Raw genomic sequence first — 14,278 nt, forward strand, 5'->3', positions numbered from 1 at the left:
CTCACAGGCACCCCGGGGCCAAGGGAGGGTCTGGCCTGAGCACCCCAGAGCCTCTCCGTGGCCTGAGACACAGACGCCCCACCTTGGATGACAGGGACACTGCGGCCAGAGAGGTCGCCTTGCTGGACGGGCCCCAGCAGGCCTGCCCCACCCTGGCTCAGCCCAGGGCCCCCCCACCCCGTGCAGCCTCACCCCTGCATCCTGGTCTGGGTCCCGGCTCCGAGAGCCCCCACCAAGGGGGGGCACGGTGCTCACCTGGCAGGGCCGAGGGGAGCCCCTCCAGGAGGGGAGCAGGCCCCCTGCCCAGCCTGGACCCTGGCCTTACAGCAACTCGAGCCTGCAGGACACGGCCTCACTCTTCCAGGTGACGGGGTCGTCACCGCTCACCGTGCCCAGGCCCGTTCTAATCAAGGCTTCAAATCGTCGCTGGTCCCCTGGGGCACGCAGGGCCTGATGGCCGCGCCTGACCCTCTTGGGGGGCGCAGGGCCCCCCCACGCCACTGTGTCCAGCGTGTGTCGACGTCTGAGCGACAGCCCATCTTCATGCCGTCACCGCAGAGGCAGAGACCACTGCCTCCTCTTGGGGAGGACCTCGCGCAGACCAGTGACCGTCCCGGGAGTGCCGTCCCAGGGCCAGGCCAGGCCGCTGTGGGTGTGGGCAGCCCTGTGGGGCAGGTGGGACCCAGTCAGACTCAGAGAAGGGGGCGCACTGGATGCCCCAAGGGCAGAGGGGGTGCGCCCCCACCCGGAAGGTGGCCCCGGCAGGAAGGGCCCGCCGTGGGGGCCGTCACACTGGTGGGCTTCAGCAGCCCCGGGGCATGCTGGGCGCCTCCCCCCGGGGTCTCAGTGTCCCCGTCCCTGGCTGACACCCCAACCCCACCACAGCCCCTCCTTACAGGACCTGGGGGTCCCACCCAGCCCCACCCCTCACCCCATCCCGTGAGCCCACGGCTCCAAGGAGCGTCAGACAGGCAGGCAGACGGCAAGCTGGCAGGGCAGCCAGGTCGGGGCCACAGACACAGGAGCGGGGGCCTCCCCTGCCCATGGGTTACCCCACCACTGACCCCCGCCCCAGGGTGGGGGGGAAGCCCAGCACCTCAGGGAGGAGCCCTTCCGGGCCCAGGGTTACACAGAGGACGCGGCAAGAAAGCATGGAGCATGGTTCCATCAGCTCGGGTTTTATTGAAAAACAGCAGCATCAGGGGCCGGGCAAGTGCAGGGCTGTGGCTGCGGCCCCTCCCGCGGCTCACAGGGACCCCCCGCCCAGCAGCCTGCGCCCCCGGAACTCGGTGCCCCTTGGGGCCCTCCCGAACGCCACACTGACAGCGGACTCAGCAAGCGACAGCAGCCCGCCTGGGCCTCGTCCCCAGATCTGACCTCCACCAGCCTGCAGAGTGTCCCCGAGCGTCCCTGCCCTGGCCACCCTCCCCACAGTGCCAGCGCCCTGGGCAAAAGCTCACCCCGGGCACCCCCGCTGTATGCGGGCCTGTGCAGCAGCCTCAGCCTGGGAGGAAGGAGGGCTGGGACCCAGGCTGGCTGGGCCGGAAGAGAGCAGACGAGGCCTCGGGGCCAGCCCGCCCCGGCCAAGCACCCCCGGCCCCCCAGAGCCCTCAGACACCAGGCTCTCCCCCTGCACACGTGCACACACACAGAGGCACACGTGTGTGCACCTACCCACAGGCACACACGCACACGCAGGCACACCCCTTCTCTGAAGTGGCTGATTATTGCTGTTAAAACACCGCATCCCACGCCAGCAGGCAGCGGGCCTCACGCCGCCGCCAGAGCCTGTCGTCCGCACCCCGAGCAAATACAGCCCAGGGTCTGCCCGTGCTCGGCCCAGAACTCAACTCCAAAAAGGCCCCAGGGCCCCAGCTCAGGTTCAGGGGCTGGAATGACGCACAGCAGTGGCTTCGGAGAGACGCGAAAGCAGAGGCGACACGGCACGCGCCAGGGAGGCCCAGGGCCGCCGTCCAGCAGCCCCGACGCCGACAGCCCCCAACTGCACCCACACTTCCAGCACGCCCCGGACGTCAGAACCAGGCCTGGGGGCCCAGAGAACCTCCAAGCCCTTGCTAGACACGGGAAGGAGCCCCCACCCCCAGGGACCGTCTCTGAGAAAGGACCCCCAGAGCAGGATGGGGGCCCCGGGACCACGTGGCCTCCCCGTCCAAGCCCCTCATCCGTCCGCCCCCAACCCCGCCCTGGGCCAGCAGGGGGAGGCCAGCCTGACACAGACGGAGGGACCCGGGGGCACCACCACGGCCCTGCGTGGGCCAGACCACCCGGCTGGCCCGACACACGCCCCCACCCGCCCTGGCCGCCCGCCCTCGGGACCAGCTGCCTGAAGAGCCTTTACCTGGGCAAGGCCTGCCAGCCACGGGCCAGGACGCTGGGCCATACAGCAGTGCTGGAGCCTCAGCCGCTCCAGGTCCCGGGACCCGGATGGGCCCATCGGGCCAGCGCTTCAGGTCCGTCTAACAAAGACGTGCTCAGGCTCCACCTCCCGCTTCTGCTGCCTGGAAGCCGGACCCCTGAGCACGGTGCCAGGCCCAGGGCTGGCCTTCCAGCCCAGGGAGGCCCGGGAGCCGGCAGGGCCAGGAGGGGCCCAGGACTGCCCAACACAGAGAAGCTGCCCAGACACACCCCCAGGCAGGAGCGCGGGGGGGACGCTTCACAGAGGTAGAAGTGACATCAGGATTTCTACAAAGGTATAAAACTCACAGCGTAGTGCATGTTTGTGGAGCAGGTAGCTCCCAGGCTGGGGGGAAGCTGGGAGACCTGCCCCCAGGAGCCCAGGCCACACGCTGGCCAGGCAGGGGTCTCAACCCGGGCTCAGCACGCACCCAGCCTGGGGCACACAGGCACCTCTGCCCACCTCAGGGCCGGGCGGCGGCTGGACAAGAGCATTGCGGACACGTGGCCCCCCTGCCACACCCCTCCTGGAGTCCATCCTGGCAGCAACAAAGGGCACGAGGGGATGATGAGGGCCAGCCTGTGCCCAGCACCCCCTGGCCCATCTGCAGGGGTGGGGCAGGGGCCACGCAGCAGGAACAGACATCAGGGGACAGGAGGGGCCACACCCCTGCCAGGAGGACCCCCTTCAGGCGCTCCAGTCCACACCAACAGATGCCGAGGGCCCTCTGCCCCCGTACCCCCGCCGGGGACGGGCCCCACAGGCACAGGGCCGGAGGAAGCCGCAGCATCCCAGAGCCACCACCAGACAAGAACACAACCCGCCAGGCCCCAGGCCAGCCACAGCCCCGCCGCGCCCCTCGCCACCTAAGGCCGCCCCGAACCGACACCAAACCAAACAGAAAGAGGAAAAAGGCACAGCTTTGTTTTCCGTTTTGCTAAAACACTTTACGTCTGTCTGTATTATCCAGATTAACAAAATCTGAGAGCTGCAAGAAAATAGGGGGCCGATTTCTGTACAGTCTACAAAACTCCCACCCCCGACGGGGGGCCGGGCGCCACCAGGGAGAATGTACAGGGCAGCGCGGGGTCTGTACAATGTTCCGCAGGTTATCTCAGCTGCTCACAGTACCCAGGGCCCCTCGGGTGGCCAGGCGTGGCCGACTCAAAGCGCCTCTGACGACGCGCCCTCCAGGGCCCTGCACGTGGCGCCCAGGTCCGTGGCCCACGCGGCCTGCCACGCCCCCCCCAAAGCGAGGGGCCTCTGCGGGCCTCTACGCCCCTCCAGCCACCACCTTCCTCCCCGACTCTGGGCCACCCACTCCCAAAAGCCCCTGCCTGTGACCTGGGGCAGCGAGTGGGCACTTGGAAGGCGCCCCGCTCCTACATTGGACGCTGCTGACAAGCTTCTCCCGCCTGCACCCGCCCAGGAGTGCCCTCCGGGCAGAAACGACGTTCAGTCAGGGTGTCCCTCCATCCCCCGGCACCCACCCCTACCAAACTGGGCCGGAAGTAGTGCAGATTCTAGACCACACAGGTGTGTGTGTGTGTGCGTGTGTAGGTATCAACTACCGTTTTGTCCCAAGAGTTAAAGTCATGCAGAGTGCTATTCTGTCTAAATAACTTATTAAAAAATAGGTCGGCTTCAGGCTGGGAGAAGCTACGGGCTTGGTGGTGCGGGCGTCAGCCTGGGTTGGTCAAGATTCACAGGACAGAGCCCGGCCGCTGTGGGGCAGAAAGTTCCCAGGGAGGTCCGGGAGCAGCCACCACGCCCGATCGAGCTGGCCCTGGGGGAGCGGGGGCCCCCACGGCCGCCTCCACCTTGCCCTCCTGGAGGGCCCTGACCGCGGCTGGACCACACGTCGCTATGGGAACCACACCTGGATGACGACGCCAATCAGCAAAGTCCGGGCGGAGGAGGGGCAGGTACCGAAAGGAAAGAGGGGGTGATCAACGTCGAAGCAGAGCTGGACTAGGGGAAGCGAGGGGCGAGGTGGACAGCAGGGCTCCAGAGAGCGGGGCACGGGCCGGGGCGCTCACCAGTCTAGGTCCAGTCTGGGCAGGGCGGGGGCGGGGGGCTGCGGGCATGCGGCATGCTGCAGCCAGGCCACATCCTCGGCATGCACGGAGCAAAGCGGCCGTGGGCAGCCCGGGCCCGGGGCGCAGCAGGCCACGCCCACTGGGGGCGGACGGCCGAGCCCCGCCCCACTGCCGGCCCGGGGTCTGCTGGGCGCCGGGGGCCTCACCCCAGAGGCTCTGTGCTTGGTGGGCAAGGCGGGGCCCCTGGCCACCTCGGGGCTAAGCGGGATGGGGCTGCTCCGGCCGGGAGCAGCCCAGCAGCTGCGTGGGCTCGCGGCGGCCCACGCTGTCACTCTTCAGGGCGTGGCCCGACCCAGGGCGGGCAGGGGGCGTGGCTGGAGGGACCACCCACCTTCCCGCGCGTCACCGATGCACACCGGCCCGGCATCCCCCAGGAACCGGCCAAGGAACCGTGTGGTGTCGAAAAGGGAGGAGCCCAACACACACACCAAGGTGAGCGTCTGAAAGCGGCCCGGGCGGCGGGCGGGGCGGGCACAGGCGGGCGGGTGGGCGGGGTGGAGGGCGGACGGCGGCGGTCACTCCTCACGCAGCTGCAGGCGGTAGCGGTGGTAGCGGACCTGGAAGAAGAGGCGCTCGGCCAGCGAGAGGGTCATGCCGGGCATCACGTGGCGGTCGCTTGAGCCCATGTGTCTGAAGCCCAGCGACTCGTAGAGCTTGTGGGCGGCCGCCTTGACGGCCGTGGTGCCCAGCACCACCGCGGAGTAGTCGTGCGCCAGGGCGAACTCCAGCACCTTGCGGCCGAGAGCCTTGGCGATGCCCCTGCCGCGGAAGCGCGAGTCCACGGACATGCGCAGCAGCTCCACCGTGTTGTCCGCCGCGTGCGCCCGCGCCGCCACGATGCCCACCACGTTGCCGTCCAGCACGGCCACCCAGAAGCAGGAGCCTGCGGGGAACAGGGAGGAGGTCAGGGCCCCGGGCACCACCGCCTGCCGGCCAGCCCGCAGGGCCCCTCTGGGCCGAGCACCGGGCCCCACCTGCCTGCCGCCCGCAGCAGCCCTGGAGCCACCCTGCCCCTGGGCCCGAGGCTGTGCAGCGAGCCCTGTGGTCAGGCCAGCCACGCCCCCCCCAGGCCCAGACCCAGACCCATCGCAGCCCGGTGCAGGGCAGGAGGGGGCATGGGGAGACCTCTGGGGAACCGAGAGGCGCAGGAGGGTCAGAGGGACAAAGCCTGGAGGGGAGAGCTGTCTCCTCCGGTGACCCGAGGCCCAGGGGCTCCAGGAGGCTAGACCAGCATGGTGCCCATCCAGGGAGCCTGGCCTGTGCCCACCCTGCCCACAGCCACACCAGCCCCCACTGCCACATTCTCCCCATGGGAGGCCTAACCTCCCCCTAAAGCACCTTCATGTGACCCCACCAGGAAGACACTCATCTCCTGTCCGCTGGGTCCCCCCTGCCTGCTTCCCCAGCATGCCCCACCCCCCTGCCACGCCGGCCTGTCACCTCTGTGGAGGTATCCTCACCGCCGAACCCCAAGACTGAGCCCAGGCACCCAGCCAGAGCTCGGGCATGACCACCCCCCACCCACTGACCTGCCCACTGGCCAGGGGCGCGGGCTCTCCCCACCCACCCAGCCCGGGTCAGAGGTCAGCACAGGCTCAGTTTCCCCAGAGCAGAGGCAGCCCCCACAAGCCCCAGTGCAGCCCGTCAGCTGCCGCTCAGCCTCCCCGCCCCCGTGGGGTCTTCCTGCAGACCCCCTAGCTGTCTCAGCCCATCTGATCTCACATCCAGGGGGACTGCGCCCCAGAGACGGGGGGCCATTCCAGGCTTTGGTGCAAGGCAGACCTGGGCTGAAGCTCCAGGACGCTGATAAGATGCTTTGTTTGGGCTTGGAAGAGGGTCACGCAGAACCGAGGGTGCCCAAGGCCTGCCAGGTGGCTTCAGGGCTGAGAAGGACCAGCCGCCATGGCCCGGAGCTGGTCACGCCGGGCAGCTCAGCCTTGCCCCGGGAGCCTTGCTTCCCCTGCCCAGCTGCCCTTCCTTGCCCCCCGCCAGGGTCCTACTAGAACCTCACCAGCCATTCAGGCCCCTCTCCACACAGACCTTCCTGCACCTGGGGTACCCTCACATCCCAACTCTGGGCACACAGAAAAGCCTGCCCCTGCCCCCAGGCCAGCCTGAAGCATAAACTCCCTAGAGGAGATGGCTCCAGAGCAGGTGCCAGCCCCTCCATCTACAGAAAACCAGGGCCGGGGCGAGACCCTGGGATTAATAAGTGGCCCAGGGACCAGAAGTGGAAGCCGTGACATGAGACCCCCGTTCTCCTAGGGTTCTCGTCCCCCCACTGTGGGGTCCCCTGTCCTGCCACTCAGGGCCCCAGCATTCCAGGCCAGCCCAGGACCCACGAGACGCACCGAATGGGCCCCTGGGGGGGTGAGACGGGCACCAGGCAACGGGCAGCAGCAGCCCGAGCAGCAGGGCGGGTCAGCGTGGCCCAGGGCCAGCTTGGGCCAGCAGCGCCAGGCCCTCAGAGGACACAGGACGGAAGCCGGGGACGCTCTGGGAGGAGGACCCAGTCCTGCCAGCCCGGCCCTGCCAGCCTGCGGCACCCCACCCCTCGGCCAGCGCCCTCCTTCCTAGGAGGCTCAGTTCACGCTGCGCCCGGCCCAGGCCTTCCGGTGCCCACCCGAGGCTGCTGGGGCAGGGGCGGCTCTGCGGGGAGGAAGGGCTGGGGGGCGGGGGCAGGGGCGGGGCCCGGAGCCTCACCGGGGGGCTTCATGTAGTACTGCTCGATGTCGGCCATGTCCGTGTGCAGCGCGCAGTCCAGGTAGGCGAGGACCACCTTCCGGCTGTAGTAGTAGCGCAGGGCCAGCAGCCCTGCGGGCACCAGGCAGGTCAGCAGCAGCGAGCGCGTCAGGGCGAAGCAGAGTGCTGCGGGGAGAGGGCGCGCTGAGTGCCCTCTGGGGCGGGGCCTGCGGGCCACCCGCGTCCCGCACCGCACTGGCCCCTGCTCGATAACCACCGGGGCCATGGGCAGAGAAGACCCCAAGCGCACAGCCCAGCCCGTTTTCTCTGGAAGAGCAAAGACCATCGCAGCTGCCGCCCCCACTTGGCCCTGTTGGCAAACTTCTCATCCGTGAGGACGCGATGCTGTCACCCCTGACATCAGGACTTCCAAGTGTCCTGAGCACAGCAGCGGCCCCTGGCAGACTGCCCTCAACCACTGGCAGGCACAGATCAGGGCATGACTACGGAGGCGGGGAGCCCTGCCCATCACCCCAGACCCTTAGCTGGGTCCATATCCTGGCCTACATGAGGCTGGGGGGAGTCAAAGAGCCGGCAGGCCAGGCACCGTCCCTCTCTTGGGAACTTGGGGGGCCCCACCCCAGCCAAGAACCCTCAGGGCCGGCCTCTGGGCGTCGTGAGGGCAGGGGCCAGGGAGGAAGGCCGAACCGGGCCTCCAGCGCTCGGAGGCAGACGTGCCTGCAGTGAAAGGCCTCTGCTGCGTGACCTTGGGAAGTCCCACCCGCCCAGCCTCAAGCTCCACATCTACGAAATGGGGAGAATCGCCCTCCCGCTGCAAGGCCTCAAGGGGCCAAGGCTCAAAGGCCCCCATGGGGGCGCCCGCTTCAGGCCCACCGCCTCTCGCCCCGCTTCCTCGGCGCGCTCCCTCCGCCCGGCACCCCGGGGAGCTGGCTGCCTGCCCCTCATAAATTAGCACTTGGAGCCGGCGAGGCAACCTCCCCCGCCGGGTGGATTATATATAGTTACACGCGCCGGGCGCGGGGCCTCGGCGGCGGGCGCTACCTGCTGCTCCCCCGCCCCCACCCGGGATGACCGGGGAGGGGACGCGGGTGGAGACCCCAGTCCTCCCCGCCCGCAGCCCCTGCACCCGGCCCACACCGGTTCCCACGCCCCCGCCCAGCGCGCCTTGGCCCGGAGCCCGGACCGGCCCCAGCGCCGGGGGCCACCTCGCCCCGGGGCCGCCGCAGAACGTGCGCGTCCAAGGGGAAGGCAGCGGTCCGCCTCCTTCCCGGGCAGAGGCCCGGGGCCGAGGGGGGGGGGGGGGGCGGGGGACAAGAGGGCCGGAGAGAGCCCCGTGCGGGTCCCCAGAGGGCCGGGCGGGCGCAGACTGCGGCAGGCCGGGGTGCACCCCGCGGCCCCGACCCCGCCGCCCCGCCGGGTCCCCGCGCACTGACCGGCCAGCAGGGCGTAGAGCAGCTGCGCGCGCGGGTGCTGCCGCAGGCCGCGGAAGGCCGTGTTGGGGATGCGCTCCATGATGCCGTCGTAGAAGATGCGGCGCGCCGCCTCCTGCTCCGCCGCGCGGAACTCGCGGATGTACACGCCGCGCCCCTCGGGCGGCTCCGCGCCCCCGGCGCCGCCGAGAGCCTGGGGGCCCGGTGCGGGCGGGGGAGCGGCGGGGGCGGCGGCCGGCCCGGGGGCAGCGGGCAGCGGGGGCCACATGGCGCCGGCGGCGGCGAGCAGCGCGTCCTTCTGGGCCCCCGGCAGCGCCTCATGGTCCTCGGCGGCCACGATCTTCGTCTCGCAGACCATGTCGGGAGGCCCACAATGCATGCACCCGGCCGGGCGGCGCAGCGCAGGGACGCGGGCCGGGCGGCGGGCCCAGGGCAAGGGCGCGGCGCCCTCGGACCCGCGGCGGCGGCGGCGGCGGCAGCGGCGGCGGCTCAGGAGCGCGGGGCGGAGGCGGCGGGCGGCCGGGGCGCGCGCAGGGAGCTGCGCCGCATTTTGGAGAAGTATTTATAATGCAGCGGCGCCGGTGCAGTCGCGGCGCCCGGGGTCCCGCAGGGTCCTAGCGTCCACTGCATTGGCTGCCGAGGGTCACCATGTGATCTCGAGGGTGGGAGCAGACGCCGCCCCCGCGCCCGCCCGATGGCACACTCGGGCGCTGCACCGCGGCCGGCCGGGGGCGGCGCGGGCGTCCCCGGGGCGCGACGGAGCGGTCGAGTCCCCGCGAAGCCGGCAGGGGACGAGCGAGCGTGAGGCCGGGGGTCGCGGCCGGGGTCCCGGCCCGGAACGGGCGCTCCGTGGGACTCCCGGCCGGGCGCCTCCCGCCAGGGCCCTGCGCCCCCGCGCGCGCCGCCGGTGAGCGCTCGGACCTGGGGCCGCGCCACCGGACCCCGCACCGCCTCGTCCTCCTGCTCCTTCTCCTCGGCCACCGGGCGCTGTCACGGAAGCGTCTGTCTCCGTCTCCCGCCCCTTTGTCTGAACGCGGCGCTTGACCGAGATCCTGGGGAGGGGGCGCCCCGGCTTGCCCCGCCCGGCGCCCCCTGGGAACCTGCGCCCGGGGCCGCACGGGCTGGCGGCGCGGGGACGCGATCAGAGCGGGGTCCGATGCCCACGCCGCCCGCAGCCTAGCGGGTCCCCGCGCTCGGATGCCGGATCCCCAGCGCCGGCGCGGGGGCGCGGGGCCCGCAGGACCCCTCCCGGCTCGGCCCCCGCCCTCCGCGGCCCGCGCATGCGCCCCGCGATCTCGGTGCAGGTGCAGGGAGGGCGCTCGGGGCGCGCGCCCCGGGCCCCCGCGAGCCCCTCGCGCCGACGCCGCGGGCAGGAGGCGAGGGGGGCAAGTGGAAGGGGAAGGGCGGGAGTCCCAGGCCCGCCCCCAGAGCCTGACGAGCCCAGCCCCCCGGCATCCCCGCACCCCCCTTCCCCGCGTCGCCCCAGTTCCCCACAAGTGACCCCGCGGGCCGGCCTGGAGCGGAGCTCACACCCGCGAGAGTGGAGAGCAAGCCTCGGGCTCCAGGCCTGAGGACCCTCGGGCCGCTGGGGCCCAGTGAGGCGGCGGCGGTCACCCAGAGGCCAGGAAAGGGACCGCCCCTCGCGGGGTCGCCCTGAGGGACCCAGGGGGCGTGAGAAAAGGGAGGACCCGGGGCCCAAAGCGCTGGGTCGTAGCGGGAGGGGCAGCCGAGCTGGGGCGTCACGCACTCGCTGTGTTTCGTGTGTCAGGATTTGCCCGGGGTCCGCCTGTGACTTTCCAGGAGAGCCGGGTGGGATCACTGACAATGTCAGGGGCCCTCATCCGGCCGTTCAGAGAGCCCTCCACACGCCGCCCGGGGCTGCCCCGCGCCGCGCGCCGGGCTCTCAGGCATCCTGAGGATGGCCGGCTCCACGGCAGGAGGAAGGTCGCAGCCAGAGGACAGCGTGCAAGGAGTCCAGGAAGGAAGAGGGGCGGGCGTGGGAGCGCCGGGGCAGCGTCCTGACACCCGCCCCTAGATCCGGGTCTGCAGGGGTCCCTACAGGCCCGTGGCCTCTGCTGGCCGTTGTCAGTCGCTCAGTCATGTCCCACCCTTGTAGCCCCCCAGGCTCCTCTGTCCATGAGATTGTCCAGGCAAGAATACTGTAGTGTTCACCATGCCCTTCTCCAGGAGATCTTCCTGACCCAGGGATGGAACCCGGGTCTCCTGCACTGCAAGCGGATTCTTTACTGTCTGAGCCACCAGGGAAAGCCCAAGAATACTGGAGTGTCTGCCATGCTCTTCTCCAGGCGACCGTCCCGACCCAGGGATGGAACCCGGGTCTCCTGCACTGCAGGCGGATTCTTTACCAACTGAGCTGCCAGGTCTCTCCCGGGTCCATAACCAGCCCTGCCCCTCCAGGCCCAGAGAAGGAGGGGGGCCTGGGCCCCCACTTAGCCTGACCTTGTAGGGCGCCCTCCTGCCTTAGTGGGTTGAGCTCATCCTCCAGCCTACACACGGCTGGGAAAGGCCACGGCGCCTTGAGGCAGTGGTCCAGCCCCTGGCTGGGAAGGGAGAGCGCCTGGACGAGGTGGGGAGGGACAAGGCTGGCCCCCAAGGAGGCCTGCCCGGGTTCTGGACTTCAAGGGGCTGCGAGTTGGGGAGAAGGAAGAGGGGAGAGGTGCGGGCAGCTGGGCAGTCCCAGGCCCTGCCGCCCGGCCTCAGTCTGGGGCCCAGGGAGGGGAGTCCCCTCACGCAGCTGGACTGGGGGCAGGGTCCTGGGTGCTGTCGGGAGCCTGGGGTGGGCGGAGTCCAGCAGTCTTGCCAGCACCTCCAGGGTCACTCACCCAGGTCCACCCCACAAATTCCAGCCCCTACCTCTTGACTTTGACTGACCCAACTACCCTGGCCTGACACCTACCAGAGCCCCACGGGTCCCCAACGGGGATAGTGGGGGTCCTCTGAGCACAGCAAGACCCCCGCCCAGACCCCAGAATGGGGAGGAGGAGGCCCAGCACCGGACTGTTCGTTGAGTGGGAGAACCCCCACCCTGGGGGAAGGGGACCCAGAGCAGAGAGGGTCTCCGGGATCCTAGGGAGAGGCGGACCCGGGAGGGCTGCGGAGGTGGCGGGGGTGCTGGCGAAGTGGGCCGGAGGGCCAGGAGCCTGGGAGGCAAAGGCACCAGGAGCAGACTTGGGGCCGGCGGCCAGGGCCCAGCCCGAGGGGCTCTTCCCAGAGAACGTGAAGGGAGGAAGCAAGAGAAACCAGCCGCCCAGCTGGAGGCCTGGGTCCCCTGCTTAGAACCTGCCAGGCAGCTCGCTGGGCCCTGGGCTCTGAGAGCTCCTGAGGGCAGGGAGGGCGCGACGCTCCTGACCCGCCTGCTGTACCCAGGCTGCCTGCTCCTAACCCGGAGTCTGTGACGCAGCACCCGGCCTTCCCGCCGAAGCTCTGCTCTCCCGATGCTTTACAGCCTGGGGGCTGGGGGCTGGGTGCAGGAGCCTCCAGTCAGAGAGGCAGCGCTCCAGCTGGACTTCGGGACCAAGGAGAATAAGCTGGGACGAGGGCTGAAGAGCGAGGTGGGAGGTGGAGGCCGCGTGGGAACTCCGTGGAGAGGGACAGCACGTGCTAAGGCCCGGGGGTGGCGGGGACCACGAGGCCAATGTGCTCGCAGAAATTTTCACACGGCTGATTTACCACACGGTTGTCTAGGAAGCTACTTGCAGGCAGGCCACCGCGAGATGTGTGGAATCTAAGAAGCAGTGCCTCCGAACGAGAAGTATGAAGGTGGGCAGTGGGAACGCCCAGCTGGTTGGGAGCCAGAGGGCACAGGCCGGGGGGACACGCTGGGAAGGACCAGACTGCTGGAGGATGGACGGACGTGACGAAGGCAGACGAGTGGGAATGATCGAGTGAACAGTCTGCAGGGGCAGCAAGCGCTGCCCCAGAGGCGACGCCGTCCCAGCTCACGTGGCCCCAACATGGCCACGAAGACGCTCTTGGTCCAGTCAGCAGAAAGCGGCGGTACTGCTCAGGACAGAGCCAGGATGTCCTTGGCCTTGCCTGCACACAAGGCTAAACCCTTCCCGGGGCCCCAGTGGCTTCTCCAGCACCACCCCCGAGCGGGCCTTCCCCACCTCAACAGACTCTGCTCCCACCAAGGTTGCCGTGGCCAGAGCCACCCACCCCAGGGGGCCCACCTGGGGCCTTGCTCGGCCTCCAGGGCCTGCGACAGGCTGGCTTCTGCCCAAAGCCCCCCGCCGGGGGCTCTGCTCTCTCCCTGCCCTGTGAATGCCCCCTCCTCGGGGGCATCACCTCCCCGCGCCCACCCCCAAGCCCCAAGGGCCTTCTCTCCGCAGCGCCTTCCCAGGTGTGTCTGCCCCACGGCCTCCTGGGCCTCTCTGCTCACCCTTGTCCCCCAGCCCTGGCCCCTCACTCCCGACAACGCCGACTCTGTCCCCAGCCCGAGTCGATCCTCGGCCAGCAGCCAGGAAGGTCCAGCTCAGACTTCAGCCTGCCCACCTGTCTGGCCTTCATGCCGCCCGCCGCCCTCTGCGGGCAGATGGCTCTGCCGCCGCCTAGCCCTTCTGCCTGCGGCCCCTGCCGCCCTGTCTCTTCCTCCCAAAGGGCACCCCCTGCAGAGGTTTTCCATGAGGACCCCTCCTTTCTGTTCACAGGGGCTCCAGTTGGAGCCAGGCTTTGGGGCTGCCCGGCCCAGTTAAACTTCGATTTTAGATAAACCGGTGATTTTCAGGTTAAATGTGTCCTGAGTACTTCCTGGGACACGCTACACTAAGAAGTGCCTGCCTGCTCCCCCCAAAAAGGGCTCAGCGATCCTCGTGTTTGAGAATCTGGGCTCCTTGGCAGCCAGCAATGGCCATATGACGGAGGCCAACCCGTGGGATGTGGCCACTCTCTGGCAGTGCCCTGATGGAGGTGCCTGTTTCTGCCACCCTCTGCTCCTTTGGGGGCCCCAGGACAGGTGGCTCCGGTCCCTGCCCCCCACGCCCAGGCCCAAAGGCCACTGAGGCTGCCTGCGGCTCCAGCTGTCCCTCCCCCAGGCCTCGCTCTGGCCTGACTGAAATCAGCCCATGGGCATCCTCACCCTCAGACATCAAGCTCAGCCCCCCTTGAAGCCAAGGTAAGACTCTGGTTTGTTCCCTGTGGTTCTGACACCTGGAGCAGCACCCACAGGCTGGGCGGGTCCAGCAGAAGAGAAGAGGATGGGAGGGAAGTCACGGTCAAGGGTTGGGAAGCCACTGGGGTAAGGAAGGGCCTGGACAAAGCATCTGAACAGCTGTGTGCAGCCAGGCGCCAAGGATAGGACAGGCTGGGCCATGGACTGGGGTCGCCCTCCCAGGCAGGGGACCAGGAGTGTCCAGCTCAGGCCACCTGGGATAGCAGCGCCAGGCACAGAGATGGCCATGGCCAAGTGCACCCTCCACGCTAAAAAGGAGGTGCAGACAGGGAACAGGGGAGGACCCTGGAAGGCGGTGGCCACCGTGCCCACGGGTGCACACCCCTAGCCTGGTGCCAGGGTGGGAGAGCTGCCCGGCGGGGAAACCCAGGCCCAGGCAGGGACTCCGGGGGACAACGGTGGGCCCTGGTGGCCAGAGCAGGGACACAGGACACCAGCG

At 69.7% G+C, this 14,278-nt stretch overlaps 1 protein-coding gene across 1 annotated transcript; it reads right to left on the minus strand.

Moving 5' to 3' along the window:
* Window positions 1-1,162: 1,162 nt before the first annotated feature.
* Window positions 1,163-9,885, minus strand: NAT8L (N-acetyltransferase 8 like). Its single transcript, XM_070791924.1, has 3 exons — window positions 8,652-9,885; window positions 7,219-7,383; window positions 1,163-5,398 (listed from the first exon to the last, which is right to left on the minus strand). Exons 1-3 carry the CDS (start codon window positions 9,025-9,027, stop codon window positions 5,031-5,033), a joined length of 909 nt encoding a protein of 302 aa, XP_070648025.1. The 5' UTR covers window positions 9,028-9,885; the 3' UTR covers window positions 1,163-5,030.
* Between the last annotated feature and the right edge of the window lie 4,393 nt (window positions 9,886-14,278).

Source organism: Bos indicus, chromosome 6 (genome assembly GCF_029378745.1).
Source record: "Bos indicus isolate NIAB-ARS_2022 breed Sahiwal x Tharparkar chromosome 6, NIAB-ARS_B.indTharparkar_mat_pri_1.0, whole genome shotgun sequence".
In the NCBI taxonomy this organism is placed as follows: domain Eukaryota; kingdom Metazoa; phylum Chordata; class Mammalia; order Artiodactyla; family Bovidae; genus Bos; species Bos indicus.

Bases quoted from the DNA above. Each gene is read 5' to 3' on its own strand.
- NAT8L (XM_070791924.1), bottom strand. From the start codon at position 9,027: ATGCATTGTGGGCCTCCCGACATGGTCTGCGAGACGAAGATCGTGGCC. The intron at 7,384-8,651 runs GTCAGTGCGCGG...CTCTCCCCGCAG, and splicing joins GCTCTACGCCCTGCTGGCCG to CACTCTGCTTCGCCCTGACG. The intron at 5,399-7,218 runs GTGAGGCTCCGG...TGTTCCCCGCAG, and splicing joins GTACTACATGAAGCCCCCCG to GCTCCTGCTTCTGGGTGGCC.